This window comes from Gobio gobio (assembly GCF_949357685.1).
Source record: "Gobio gobio genome assembly, chromosome: 5".
NCBI classification, from domain to species: Eukaryota; Metazoa; Chordata; class Actinopteri; order Cypriniformes; family Gobionidae; genus Gobio; species Gobio gobio.
The window spans coordinates 60,450,402-60,466,258 of NC_137101.1; the positions used below are offsets into that span (position 1 = coordinate 60,450,402).

Below are 15,857 nucleotides of genomic sequence, written 5' to 3' on the forward strand. Positions count from 1 at the left end.
GACCCCACTCTGTGATTTTACGTGGCTGAGTTGCTGTTGTTCCCAATTGCTTCCATTTTGTTATAATACCACTAACAGTTGAGCGTGGAATATTTAGTAGTGACGACATTTCACGAATGGACTTATTGCACAGGTGGCAACCTATCACAGTACAATGCTTGAGTTCACTGAGCTCCTGAGAGCGACCCATTCTTTCACAAATGTTTGTAGAAGCGTCTGCATGCCTAGTGCTTGATTTATACTCCTGTGGCCATGGAAGTGATTGGACACCTGAATTCAGTGATTTGGAGGGTGCCCCAATACTTTTGGCAATATATTGTTTATGACACATCATCTGTTATACATGATGCTTTTAGAGATCACATTATGTTTGACTCTGGCAACCTGTGAAAGTAAACCTTCATGTAAATTGGCCCCTTGTGAACCATATGTTACATCCAGCATGGCTCAGAGTGGTGTAAAAATTAACAGGGAGGCCACACTCAGATTAAATTAATCCAAAAAGCACATGTTTATTAAAGTACAAATTACGAAAACAAAATTTATAAGAATTACAAGAAAAGAAAATAATAATACAAATTCTGGTGAAGGAGAGGCCTCAAATCCAAGCCCAATCTCTTGTTATCAGTCAGTTGATCACAGGTAATCCACAGCACCTGCCACTCAACTCTACCCTGCAAACACACAAGACACAAAACAGAACAAAAACACTAACAAGTGGCAGACAAGTCCAATTGAGGGAACAAGGAGCTGCACTCGTAACAGTTACAAAATGTAATAACCTTGAAAGTGACTCTTAAAGGATTAGTTCACTTCAAAATGAAAATGTTCTGATAATTTACTCACCACCATCTCATTCAAGATGTTCATGTCTTTCTTTCTTCAGTCAAATAGAAATTAAGTTTTTTGAGGAAAACATTCCAGGATTTTTCTCCATATAATGGATTTCAATGGCAACCAAAGGTTGAAAGTCCACATCAATGCAGTTTCAAAGGAATCTCAGCTGAGGAATAGGTTCTTATCTAGTGAAACCATATGTCATTTTTGGAAAAAAAAATCTACATTTATATACTTGAAATTATATAAACCTAAAATCTTGACTTCAGTGTTGTTCTTCTTCATGGCGTATGACGTCATCACGTCGGAAAGTACCGACCCAGTGCCGAAAAAAATCCATCTCATGTTCTCCTCCAACTTTAAAATTGTCTGATTTTGTTGTTTTACCTTTATTTTTGTAATGGGTGTTTGATTTAGTCTTTGCACGTTTGTTTTAACACTTCCACGTACGTTACAGCCATGACCTTTCTGAAGTGATGCCGTCATACAGTACGTTGTGCAAAATCAGAACACCAAAGTCATGCATTTGAGGTTAAAATATATAAGTGTATATAAATGTGTCTCTTTTTTTCCCGAAAACAGCCGATGGTTTGGCTAGATAAGACCCTATTCCTCAGCTGGGATCATGCAGAGCCTCTGAAGCCCTTCCTTTTAAACTGCATTGATTTGGACCTTCAACTAGAGATCGACCGATATATCGGTTTCCCTATATGTAAGCATTTTCCCATAATCAGGTATCGGTAAGTACATACAAGCCCAAAATTGAAGCACTGCGTCTGAGGGGAGATGAGTCAACAACGGTGTTCAAAGGTAAAATAACTTGCATCTTTTAAGTAATAAACTTTATTTAACATAACAGCCAGTAATGCACAAATGAGATATGCACAAATAAGATGTTATGTTCCAAGGCTATGTTATGTAGTTTAAACTTGGTGTTAAAAGAGACAAACTCACAGAGTCAAGTAATCCGTCATTTCCCAATAAAGACGTAACTTTACAGGAAATGAAATAAAACAGCCACGATATGTTACATCCAGCATGGCTCAGAGTGGTGTAAAAATTAACAGGGAGGCCACACTCAGATTAAATTAATCCAAAAAGCACATGTTTATTAAAGTACAAATTACGAAAACAAAATTTATAAGAATTACAAGAACAGCCACGAATGAGAACATGTTGGAAATAAAAGCGCTGAGTTTATTTCTCTCATCTCGTGAAGTCGCATTCAGTCGTTCAACTCACCGGGTTGTTGCTCCAGCATAGTCACCGTATGCATCTTTTAACAAGATCCAGTCGTTTAAAATTCCTTAAATTACATTAACATCTGCTATATAACATTTATATAATAAACATCTAAATAATTACAGCTCTGTGGAAATGAATTATTAGGCCTATCTCTGCAAGAAACGTTCTGTGTAAACGCATAGGCTCTGTCATCAGCACATATTTCATAATCTAGGAGCAATTTAGGGCTAGTAATGAGGTAAAATGGTTAAATAATAATGTGATTTGAAACAGGTGATGTCAACAGGTGATTGTAATTATGATTTGGTACAAAAGCAGCATCCAAGAAAGGTCTAATCCTTTAGGAGCAAAGATGGGCCGAGGATCGCTAGTTTGCCAACAAATACATGAGAAAATTATTGAAATGTTTAAAAACAATGTTCCTCAAAGAAAGATAGGAGGAGATTTGGATATTTCACATTCAACAGTGCATAACATAATCAAAAGATTCAAGGAATCTGGAGGAATTTCAGTGCGTAAAGGACAAGGGCGCAAGCCTAAGCTGAACAACCGTGATCTCCGATCCCTCAGGCGGCACTGCATCAAGAATCGTCATTCATCTATAAGCGATATCACCACATGGGCTCAGGACTACTTTGGCAAACCTTTGTCAAGTACCACAATACGTAGTTACATCCACAAATGCCCGTTAAAACTGTACTGTGCCAAAAGGAAGCCCTATGTTAACAGTGTCCAGAAGCGCCGTCGACTTCTCTGGGCTCGGAGGCATCTGGGATGGACCATCACACAGTGAAAACGTGTACTGTGGTCAGATGAATCAGTATTTCAGGTATTTTTTGGGAGGAATGGACGCCGTGTGCTCTGGACCAAAGAAGAAAAGGATCATCCATACTGTTACCAGCAAAGTCCAAAAGCCAGGGTCTGTCATGGTATGGGGTTGTGTCAGTGCCCTTGGCAAAGGTAACTTGCACTTCTGTGAAGGCACCATTAATGCTGAAAAGTACATAGAGATTTTGGAGCATAATATGCTGCCTTCAAGAAGACATCTTTTCCAGGGACGTCCATGCATATTTCAACAAGACAATGCAAAACCACCTTCTGCACACATTACAAAGTCCTGGCTGTGGAGGAAGAGGGTACGGGTACTTGACTGGCCTGCCTGCAGTCCCGACCTGTCTCCAATAGAGAATGTGTGGCGCATTTTGAAGTGCAAAATGCGACAACGAAGACCCCGTACTGTTGCCCACCTTTAAGACTTGTTTGCAGGAAGAATGGGACAAAATTACACCTGAAACACTTCATCACTTGGTGCCTTCAGTCCCTAAACGTCTTTTAAGTGTTGTGAAAAGGAATGGCAACATTACAAAGTGGTAAATGCTTTACTGTCACAACTTTTTTTGAAATGTGTTGCAGGTCTGAATGACAGGAAAGGAAGCATATTTACAAATGACATGAAGTTGACCAGACAAAACATGAAATATGTTGTGTTCATATTGTCTGCAATGAAATACAAGTCAAAGGAAATTTAGAAATCACTTCTTTGCGTTTTCCATACTGTCCCAACTTTTTCTGATTTGGGGTTGTATTTATGTTCTCCATTTGAAAACATTAGACTTTGTAAATTTATTTTGCCTGTTGTTAATATGCTGTTGTTATAAATTAAAAGATTAATTTTTAACTAACTTTATATAAAGAATAAAAAATAACTGGTTAAAAAGTTTGTTCAGTTCTGTGCTGTTGCTATAATTAAAAAAAAAAAAAAAGCCCAGAAATAACACAAATAAATATTGGTTCTATATATTGATTATCGGCACATAACCATGCAAATAATCAGTATTGTATCAGTTATAAAGAATCAATATCAGGTGATCTCAACCTTCAACCCATTGGTTGCAATTGAAAATATGGAAAAAAAATATTTTCCACTGGAGAAAGAAATACATGAACATCTTGGATTAGATGGGGGTGAGTAAATAATCAGGACATTTTCATTTTGAAGTGAACTAATCTTTTAATGTAAAGTGAACACCTGTGAATCACTTATTCATGAATTCCAAACATGGTTTATGGTTATGGTTGTGCTCTCATGTTTTTTGTTCATTAAAAAAAAAGTTTGATCGTTTCATCCAGAAATAATTGTTTATACATTAGGCATCATGACCATTTTGCAGGGTATAATGGGTAAGACGGACTGAGTAACTTATGGTAAGTAACATAGAAAAGTGACAGTCATTAGATATCAATGAGAAAATCCCCAAACCCTAATATAAAGTTTTACCAAAAAGTCAAATTACGCCCTTAGATCCTTCATAGAGGGCAATGAAAATGGCCAGTGGTGTGAGGTATTCTGCTATACAACTGAAATTAGAGGATGTCTACACACATGCTCAATATTTGAAACAATAGGCGTCGGCACAGGTATTCATATTTACATGCCAAAGGAAAAGAAAAAGCATCAAGTCAAACTTGGTCAAGTGTGAGTGTCACCTGTTCAGAGATTTATCTGACATGACACTGAACGAATTTATAAACGCAATACTATTGTTTCTGCCCCCATTTTTCATGAGCTGAACATCTAAGACTTTTTCTATGTACACAAACCGCCTGTTTCTCTCAAATATTGTTCACAAATCTGTCTAAATCTGTGTTAGTGAGCACTTCTCCTTTGCCGAGATAATCCATCTACCGATGCTGATAAGACAGCATGATTATTGTTCCTGTGTGCTTTAGGTTGGACACAAGAAAAGGCCACTCTAAAATGTGCAGTTTTACTGTATTGGTTGGGGGGTGTACCAGTCAGTATCTGGTGTGACCACCATTTGCCTCATGCAGTGCAACACATCTCCTTCACATAGACTTGATCAGGTTGTTGATTGTGGCCTGTGTGTTGGTCCACTCCTCTTCAATGGCTGTGCGGAGTTGCTGGATATTGTCAGGAACTGGAAGACGCTGTCATATATGCCGATCCAAAGAATCCCAAACATGCTCAATGGGTGACATTTCCAGTGAGTAACCCTAACCCTAACATCAGCAAACCACTCACCCACACGACGCCATACACACTATATGCCATCTGCCCTGTACAGTGAAAACCGAGATTCATCCATGAAGAGAACCCCTCTCCAAAGTGCCAGACGCCATCGAATGTGAGCAAAAAACTTGCCACATCTGTGGCTTTGTGCTGTGAGATAAAACTGCACATTTTAGGCCCCGTCCACACGGAGATGCATTTAGCCGTATACGTAAAAAATGTGTATTGTATCAGTGTTTCGTCCAGATGGATCTGGCGTTTTGGGAGCCTGAAACAGGTATTTTTTTAAACCGGGTCCCAGAGTGGATAAATCTGAAACCGACACCCTTGCGTTTTCGTGTGTACAGCCAATCCATATATTTTGTGAAATGGTGATGTCAGCACACCACATCTTGCGCATGCTCCAAGTCTTCTTCTCTATTTTTTGGTGTATTTCTGTGGCAGAATTACAGCGTCACATACTGATATTTCTTGAGATGAGGGGGAAAAAGATTTGTTAGGGAAAGCTCTGGCTTCGTGTGGATGTGGCCTTAGAGTGGCCTTTTATTGTGGCCAGCCTAAGGCACACCTGTGCAATAATTATAAGAATCTTGATATGCCACACCTGTGAGGTGGATGGATCATCTCGGTAAAGGAGAAGTGCTCACTAACACTTAGATCTTTGAGTTCAGCTCATGAAAAATGGGGGCAAAAACAAAAGTGTTCAGTGTACATAACAAAGGCTTCTCTCCAGTGTGACTTCTCATGTGGATTTTCTGGCGTCTTTTCAAGGTGTTCGTTTAGACTGAAACTTTTCCCACACTTTTTGAGTGAATGTTCAAGTGGCAATTATGGGTTACTTTATGTTTGAAACTCTTTCCACACCGATTATATGTGAATGGTTTCTCTTCTGTGTGAATGTTCATGTGATATCCAAGGTTTATTTCTGTTATGAAACTCTTCCCACACTGTTGGCAGGTGTAAGGCCTAACTCCAGTGTGAATTGTCATATGCCTTTTAAGGTTTCCTTTTTGAGTGAAACTCTTTCCACATTGTTGGCAAGTGAAAGCCTTCTCTCCAGTGTGAATTCTCATGTGATCTTCAAGGTTTGCTTGGTTAATAAAGCTATTTCCACACTGCTGGCAGGTGAAAGGCTTCTCTTCAGTGTGAATTCTCATGTGCCTTATAAGGTTTGCTTTTTGAGTGAAACTCTTTTCACATTGTTGGCAGTTGAAAGGCTTCTCTCCCGTGTGAACTCTCATATGATCTTCAAGGTTTGCTTTGTTAATAAAGGTCTTCCCACACTGTTGGCAAGTGAAAGGCTTCTCTCCAGTGTGAATTCTCATGTGCCTTTTAAGGTTTCCTTTTTGAATGAAACTCTTTCCACACTGTTGGCAAGTGAAGGCCTTCTCTCCAGTGTGAATGTACATGTGTTTTTTAAGGTGTCCATTATGAGTGAAACACTTTCCACACTGTTGGCAGGTGAAAGGCTTCTCTCCAGTGTGGGTTCTCATGTGATTGTCAAGGTTTCCTTTTTGGGTGAAACTCTTTCCACACTGTTGGCAAGTGAACGCCCTCTCTCCAGTGTGAACTCTCATGTGGACTTTAAGGATTCCTTTATCAGTGAAGCTCTTTTCACACAAATTGCAGGTGAAAGGCTTCTCTCCAGTGTGAACTCTCATGTGGCTTTTAAGATGTCCTTTATGAATGAAACTTTTTCCACACTGTTGGCAGATGAAAGGCTTCTCTCCAGTGTGAACTCTCATGTGGACTTTAAGGATTCCTTTATAAGTGAAGCTCTTTCCACACAATTTGCAGGTAATAGGCTTCTTTCCAATGTGAATTCTCCTCATGTGATCCTCAAGGTTTGCTTTTTTAATAAAGCTCTTTCCACACTGTTGGCAGGTGAAAGGCTTCTCTCCAGAGTGAATTTTTATGTGCCTGTTAAGGCATTTAATTTTTCTGAAACTCTTTCCACACTGATTACATCTGAATAGCTTTGCTCCAGTGTGAATTTTCTTGTGGACTTTAAGTTGTCGTTTTTCAGTGAAACTCTTTCCAGTCCCATGAGCAATTTTTTGTGAGGAAGTCTTTTCGGTCTGTGAGCAACTAAATGATTTTTCTCCAGTTATGAAATCATGATGTTTCCCATTCTGATCTTTCTCTTCCATTTCATTTAGTTCTTGACTCTCCACTTTGAGTGCCATTAGATCTGGAAAAAAACAAATACAAGGTAACTCCATTTAAATGGCACCAAACAGACAGACATTAACACATTTAAGGCATCAAAACCAAAAAACATGTATGTTAGATCCTAAACCCACAACTGAAAGCTACTGAAAGAGGTGTTACCTGTAATCTCAATATTTGTAACTGTCTGCTTTCTTTAGGATACGTTCTGAACTCTTTTTTCATTATGTTTGGATTCTATGTGTTCAGGACACTGCCAAAGGTATTATGTAAGTCTCCAGTCCATCCAGTAAGATAATAAAAGACACAATATAAAATTCTGTGTTTCTATTCTGACATAGAATAAGACATTAACAGGACACATTTATTTAAATAGCGCTGTAGTATAAAATATATAATATACAAAGACACTAACATAAACGAGAATGGATGAAGACTGAGGGAGAACACAGGAACTATATACATGCAGCAAACAAAGGAGCTTAATCAGATAATTAACAGGACACAGGTGAATGACATAACTATTTAAACAGATTGGGGAAAACTAGGGGTGCGTCTCAATCAGCTCCCTAGTTCAGTAGTCAGGGCACTGATCAGGGAGTCCGCCCATTGACTGATTCCCTGAACAGTCTCTTGACTACTGAACTAGGGATCTGATTGAAATGCACTCTAGGTCACCGGAACTGAACCAAAAACACTGAATGCTGGAACACAGAACATATATGGAACAGTACACCCACTGCCAAAAAGGCACTGGAGGAAGGCATAGAGCAAAAGAAAATAACTGGGAACATAATACTGGCAATGGAGTGGAAGGTCTGATGAGCCAGAAAAGATGGAAAGATCTAAATTATTTTGTCCAAGAGACAAATTTGTAACAAAATAATTCAGCCTTCTGAGCTGGGTCTCAGGTCTTAAAAAGCCTTAAATATGACATTAGTTTGATTGTTAATCTTCTGAGGTCGGCCATCTTTCAAAAATATTAAAAATAGTAATGTCAAATCAATCTTTTGATCATTTAAAATTTAGAACGCCTTTTTTATGTGCCTTTGACTCTCACTTTATCCATTTCTTAGCTCCCTCTCACATACCTGACTCAAAGGCTCATTCATTATGTGGCTCATTAAGGGTTCTTTTGTCTCCTCAGGTGTAAAACACAGCATTATTCATGATCATTCTCACCTCTTCGCTTATGGCCTTTGTAAAGAAAAAGTGTTACTTTTTTTTCTTCCAAAAAACACGCAACAACGTCATGCTCTCAAAAGTACATGCATGTACATTAGGGGTGTAACGGTACACATATTCGTACTGAACTGTTTCGGTACAGGGCTTCCGGTTCTGTGCACATGTGTAACGAACAGTTCCGAATGCAATCTTTAACAGTTAACAGTGGGCTTGTTTTATGCGTGGAACATACTTCAATCCCAGTTCCCACACAAACATATGAATTATTCTGTCCATATATCACGAAATTCAAACAATAAATGCCGTTTTTTATGCTCTTTATAATCTGTAGTGACTGATCACTGTATATGCGCGTCAGTTCAAGCGGCAGCACGGCGCGCAAGTGAACGCAATCATCTCTTCAGTTAAAAAATAAACATGAATGAACATCTTTATATTTAGTTTTCTCTTTTCAATCTGATGGTTTACTTTGCAGGATATAGCAAATGATGACAAAATTAATATGTTACACTAGATAAATGGTGTATGCTTAATTTCATGATAAATTAAATTGCAAAAGAGTGTGATTACAAATGCAGATGGGGCCATTTTAATTCTATAATTGTGCATTTAATTTATTTAATTTTGTTTATATCTCTTTCCTGTTCTTGTTAATTGTTATGATGAAGAAAGGGAATGTGCTGATACACCCAGTGCACTTACATATTTCACACTTGTATGTATATTACCAATAAATATATTTTTACATAAAAGAGCTGGATATTTGAATAAGGATCAAATGACTGAGTTCAACTTTGAGAATGAAACCAACCTGTTTGTTCCTCAGTTTCTTCATGTTTCACTCTCAATGTTTCTTCAATCTTCACGTCTTCATTCTCCTCTTTAATAAACACCATCTTTGTTTGTTCCTCTGATTCTTTGTGTTTCAATGATTCTTCAATCTTCACATCTTCACTCTCCGCTTTAATAAACACCATCTTTAAGATAAGAATAATCACAGAAATAAAAAACACATCCAAACTAAATCAGTAGTTCAGTCACTGGTAAGAGAGTCAGTCAGAGTGAGAGTTAATGGCCTTAAATTACCTGATTAGACAACAAAAAATTCTAAAAACACTCAAAATACTACTAATTAATAAAGGAGTGTTCATATTTAGACATTTTTTGCTACATTTATTTTTGTTAATAAATGTTAATAATTATTAATTCATAATATTTGTATATTACATTTAATAGATTACACTTCCGTGAGTTTACAGAATTTGTCATTACAGTTGTTTGTTTGTTCTCGTTGCATTTCTGTTTTTACCAGCAGGAGTTATCAGTGTTTGAGGTGATTCGAGTGAGTCGATTCAGTAAATCATTCTGTGTAGAGATTGATTCAGTTGACTCTTGAGTTTCAAAAGCTCAGTTTCTCTCATCTCTACTCGCCAGTGACTGAATTCATGTTCATGATAAACTGATTCACGATATATAGACAGAAATGAGACACATCTGTTACTCATGTATGGAGCTTTACTCTCACAAAATAAAGTTAATTAATGTAAGATTAAGCATTATAATGTTAAGGTCAATAATCAAAGATTAATTTAATATTTGAAAAGTTTGCATTGATTTAAACACTTTAAAAGCTTAAAACACAAACCTTTCTTCAGCAGAATCACAACAGATGCAGGAGTGTGGCGCAGCCTTATGACATCACATCTCCACTACAAAATAAAAGTCCTGATCACATGCTCAAGTCACAGATGTGTGTAGACATTCAAATACAATTAATAAAACACTTATCAGTTGAATTCTTGAAGAAATACATATTTAAATGCGTGTTGGTCAATGATTTGCTAAAAATAACTACCAAAGAAAGAGTTTGAGCCACATCTAATATGTGAGATTCTGTAAATGCTAAACACAAATGTTTGTGTGCAGAAATCATTTATACAAGGGGCAGAGAACTTTTTCAACAACCCTATTTTTGATGAAGGCATTTTTTTTAAGTAAGTTTAATCAAAAACAAGAAACTTTTGTATAATATAATATTAAAATATAGGGCCCCTGACTCAAAAAAATATTCAACAATCAATAGGTAACATTTTGTAACGTAAACAATAGTGCTAAACTAATTGTGTTTGTGTCCTCTGATTTATTTTCCTTATAGAAGATGAGTGTGGATGTAAACTGAACATTATTTTTCAATCAACACCAGTAATCTGAATTAATCTCATAATTTTGCAATATGTAAATATTTTTCTCCGATAGCCTTTGTTTAGAGTGTATTGTAAGATAAACCACTTTACATATAATTTTAATGTTATCATTAATATAACTTGATGCTGCATCGTGGAAAAGCTTCCACGTGAGCCGGTGTCTGAATCACGTGTCCACACATGCCAATCTGATTGGCTGAGCGTATGGATGTCGTGATGTAAAGTAGTGCATCACCCAGTCCATAAATTGTGTGTCTGTGAATTCAATAGAGCTCCGGAGGTCTAGGCAAGAGTTTCAAGGCAACAGATTTCCCTGCTCACTTTAATTCAAAATACATAGACTTGTACAGAGCAAAACAGAGTTTAATCTTAATAGATTAAACATAAAAGATCCCTATAATGCCCCTGGGGTGCTTTTCACATGTATTGACAAAGGAACGGATAGCTTTCCAGTCAGGACACCTGTTGCTCCAGCCGTGCGCTAGTTACAACTAGCCTAGTTTTGATGTAAATGGGCACTAAGTTACAACTTATGCACTACTAAATATTTTTGCGTTGCACCATTAAACTTGGTTGAAGTTTATCATTAGTTACGTGAGGTAGTTGTTCACAATAAGAATAAACTGAAATTCACGGCATTTAAACAAATTACTACGATAAAGGGATTTCCCCTTTGCTCCCCCCCCCTGTTCAAGCATTCTGGCACACATCAGCTGTCCATCATGTTTAAATTGTAAGATTTAAAAAGTCTGGTTTTAAATTATTTTATAGATATCAATGCTACAGCCGCTCTGGTGCTCCCCGATTGCCTGCCAAAATGGCGGAGTTAAGGCTGCGTGAGGTCAACCGCCGGAGCTCTATTAAGAGTTAGGGAGTTTTCACACCTACCTTGTTTGGTCCGGATTTTCGGACTTTTCAGTTTGGTCCGAATCAAAATTGCAGGTGTGAAACCTCCCCCGTACCACGGTCCGGACCAAACAGACGAAATTTGGTCAGACGAAAAGAGGTAGTCTCGGTCCGGATCAAACTGAACAAAGGTTCGGTTCATTTCTAGTGTGAAAGCATTTTCTGTATGGTTCGGACTTTCAGACCATTTACAGGAAGTTCCTGTTTATGTTTAAATATTATAATGTTATTTTTAAATTCAATCTAGGCTACATTGATTATGAAAAGTGAAAATATGCGCAATATGTCAGAAGACAGAAAGTCAGAAATAATTTTGAACTAAATTTTGTATGATTTTGCTTAGAAAGCATTTCTTTAATGGGAATTTCGTTTTGTATAAATTGTATCTTAATTTTAATCAACGTTTAATCAGATAATTGCCTGGATTTAATAAATAAGAAGCAAATAGTCTATAGCAGACAATAATCGCAGGAGCGATCACATGTTTTACTCATGAACTGGAGCGGGTCTCAAATAAACCGAAACTCAGCAGGCTACTTGCCTCACAAACATGAGAAATATGTGTATATAAAGCTTAAAATGTCCACTTTTAAACGTAACGAATAAAAAATAGTCAAGCAATGTGCACTGTTCAATAGTGGCAACGATATGCGTCCGTTCATTCATTCTTGTCAAAGACGCTGACGTCAGACACACGTCCGTTTACAAATCAATGTCCAGATGCCGCCCACACAGATGATGACGAGTGGACGCAAGTGCGTCATGTAAAGTTCTTTAGTCCGCTCGCATAACTGCAATGTGAAACCAAACCAAAACTAACCGAATTTATAAAATTTATCAAAACATGAACTTCGATTCGGACCTTCGTGTGGACTTTCAGGTGTGAAAACGCCCTTAGTCTGTACACTGGCAGGGCTGAGTTATAAGAAATGTGCGGAGGTTGTTCCTCATGCGGTGGCCAATTTAAATCAGGATTAGCCCGATGACAGGCAAGCGGTGTCTGTATCACATCAACGTGAGGGCATCTCCTTGCCACCATCTCCCAATCTTTCCCGATCACCAAATCTCTAAGTGGTTATCAGGCCCTCTAGGGCAGGGGTGTCCAACCCTGCTCCTGGGGGGCTACCGTCCTGCATATTTCAGTTCCTACCCTCAAGTAGTTTGATTCAGGTTGGAGCTAAAATCTGTTGGGTGGACCAGCTCCAGGACCAGGTTCGGACACCCCTGCTCTAGGGGGTCTGGGGGCAAATGCTCCCCCTTTTGAAAATGTTGAATATTTTCAGATATTGCCACTTACTTTCATATTTACATGCCAAAGGAGAAGAAAAAGCACCAAGGCAAACTTTAAAGAGATGAAGGATGCAAACAGAAGTGGCTTCTTGCTTTTTATGTGTTTTTAAGCTTTCCCAATATGCATTCTTGTCTGTATTTGTGTACTTGTATCATCAGTCACTGCCCAAGTACGGTTCCAATTCAAAGTTCACATCTAGCCAAATTCCGTTTAAATTTGTTCCTGCTCCGCCCCTTTTATCGGGGATACATTGAGAGGTGACGTGTGAATTTAACACAGCCAGGTATCCCAGAACGCATCTCACACTAACCAAAATATAGTTTAAAGAGAGTTTTTCAGGCAAGAAAGTAGTTGTTTAAAGCTCAAATCTGTGGTTTATTGATAAAGATAGCAACTGTTTGAACATTTAATCTGAATTTTTTGTGAGATCCAGTTGTTGGGGTAACAGCTTGGGACCCAGGACCAGTAGTGAAAAATGAAGACCAAGAGTCAGGAGTGAAACTAATTAAAGAGAAATTTACTGAAGAATAGTTTGCAGTTTCGTCAGCAGAAGCCAGCTTAGTCTGACAAGGCGTTCGTAGGCCGCGCTCCCTCTACCAGCCTACCCGCCTCCGCCTATCGTACATACAATTTCTGAACAGTTATACTGTTTTTAACCCTCTCAGGCTCAAATTAAGTTTTAGTTACAGGAAAAATCTGATATTTGGGGAAAATTATCATATGGGGTAGTACAATAGAATCCTGACTTTTTTTTTAGAGAGACCTTCACATGCAAGGCGTTCTGGGATGTTGCAGATTTGCAACATTGGCCCAGTGTGGTAATTAGATACTGACGACTGAATATGATATGAACCGCTTATGAGGTCAATCATGTAGTACAAGATGCGCAGATACCAACGACGTGGGCGGATGTCAATGCGATAGAGAGCTGCAAACATGTCTGCTAAGTCTACTTCTCCCATGTTGTGGTTGTACACCTTGACAATGTGGGGTCTGTCCACTTCCACATACTCCTTCTTCTCTTTCGACCACCTTCTGCATCTCTCAACAGGTTCAGGGCCAATGAAGGATGATGCCAGCAACACTGCCTTGTTATCATACCACTTCACGATGGACATCCCACTTGTCTTTTCGTATTTCACTTCATACGCACCACGCCCGGACTTTGAGAGTTCCTTGTCACTCTTGAGGGTACATCCACAGAGACGGTTACGATTGATGGTAGCATCTGTTAGAATTCCCATTTTCTTCAGTTCCACAATGAGTTCAGGGGAAGTGAACCAGTTGTCGAAGAAGCACTTGTAGTTTAGTCCTTTTGGAACTTCTGATACAAGACGAAGCACAACTTCACCGGCAACACCAAGTCTACGCTCATTGGTCATGGTCCCTTTTCCAGTGTATACTTCAAAGTCATAGACTAGTCCAGTGACACCTGCACGAGTAAAGACCTTGATTCCCCATTTATACGGCTTATTCTTGATATACTGTTTCATTCCAATCTTTCCTTTGAAGGGGATCATCTGCTCATCAATGGAGTGGTTTTCTTCTGGTTCAACCTTCAAACAGTTGTCACAGACTTTCTCAAGAACTGGACGCACCTTGAATAATGGATCGTATCCAGGCTCACCCTTTTGCTTCACATTGGTATTGTCGTTCATGTGGATGTATGTACACAGATTATCAAATTGCTTATGTCCCATGACTGTCGCAATTGGGTCGTAGCGGGTTGCCATCTGCCAGTACATGCGGTACGATGGCATACGTACTACGGTCATCAAGATGTGTAAACCAATAAATTGCTCTATTTCAGAAGGGGTTGTTTTCAGTTCTGGGCCATTCTTCATAACTGCATACAAGTTAGATTGGTTAGAAATATGTTCAAACACAGATTTGTCCATGAACTGATCAAAATACCACTTTGGACTTGGTATTTCGTCTGGGGGGGGGGGGGGGGTGAGGATGCAGGTCCTCGGAATGAAGAGTCTATGTCAGCTGTTGGGGGTTTCCTCTGCCTCCAAGAAAACTCTTTGTTGACTGGAGCTGAGCCTGGCAGAGGTTCATTGTCATCTGGGACCTCAGTGTCACTGTCTGCATGTATGTTATGAATTTCAACATCAAGGTGGTTGAGATTAGCTTTTGGTATTGCTGCCAGTGGCTTATCATCATCAAAGCTGGGGTCAGACTCGTATGCTTCAGGAGATTCCTCAAAATCTGGATCAGCAATTTTATCATCTGGCATGGATTCTGTGTCAGATAAAGCACCGTCAGGAAGGCAAATGTACTCAATGACTTCCCTGGCTGAGTAAAACTTTCGTCTGCTGCCATAACACACTGCAAATCCTGCATAGAGAGTATTCTGTAAGGTAGTTTGCCAAAAATGCTTTGACACAATGGTCTGTACTAATAAAAGTGCCATGAAATTCTGTTGCTCAAAATATAGGCAAACTAGTAGATAAAGCATGTGATATCCAGTGGTACCTATCTGGCCACACGTTGCAAATCTGCTACGTTGAAATAGAGCTGCACCAGGGGAAAAATCCAGAAGAGATAAAATCTACTAATTGGCATTTACTGTGTCTATATACACTTATGATTCTTCTTATGCAGTTTTAGTTTCAAATTAATGGAGGTTGATAGTGATACTTACACAAAATTGATGCCAAGAAAATCAGTTTCAGGGAACCCATGGAAACAGACATGTTGGAAGTGAGACTACACTGCCATCTGGTGAGCAAGTGGGAAACTGTTTGTTGCTAATGGACAGCCAAGTCCTGCAGTGGTACTTCTGAGTAAAAAAACCTCATAAAATATGTATCTGGAGTAATAAGGTAGTTAGTTTTTAACTGTTGCAAATCAGCAACGCCTGCCTTGAGAGGTTAAGGTTTAGCCATGTAATTACTGCAAGTTGAATGATTCTGACTGGCTCAGAGAAAATGGACAGTCTTGGTAAATTTCCAAACATTGTGAGTTAAATCAGATTCACGTGTAC

The 15,857-nt window shown here is 38.7% G+C and overlaps 1 protein-coding gene across 2 annotated transcripts in view; it reads right to left on the reverse strand.

The window, feature by feature from the left end:
- LOC307127095 (uncharacterized protein) overlaps positions 1–10,180 on the reverse strand; it is a 33,659-nt gene extending 23,479 nt beyond the window's left edge. The window contains exons 1-3 of one of the 2 annotated variants that reach the window (XM_079818090.1): positions 10,113–10,180; positions 9,279–9,444; positions 4,078–7,304 (exon numbers count right to left, since the gene is read on the reverse strand). In XM_079818090.1, the coding sequence (XP_079674216.1) occupies positions 5,893–7,304; positions 9,279–9,444 (1,578 nt within the window). In that variant the 5' untranslated portion in view covers positions 10,113–10,180 and the 3' untranslated portion in view covers positions 4,078–5,892. Of the gene's footprint in view, positions 1–4,077; positions 7,305–9,278; positions 9,445–10,112 lie in introns of those variants that run through there. The other variant, XM_079818089.1, reaches the window with a different exon arrangement.
- Between the last annotated feature and the right edge of the window lie 5,677 nt (positions 10,181–15,857).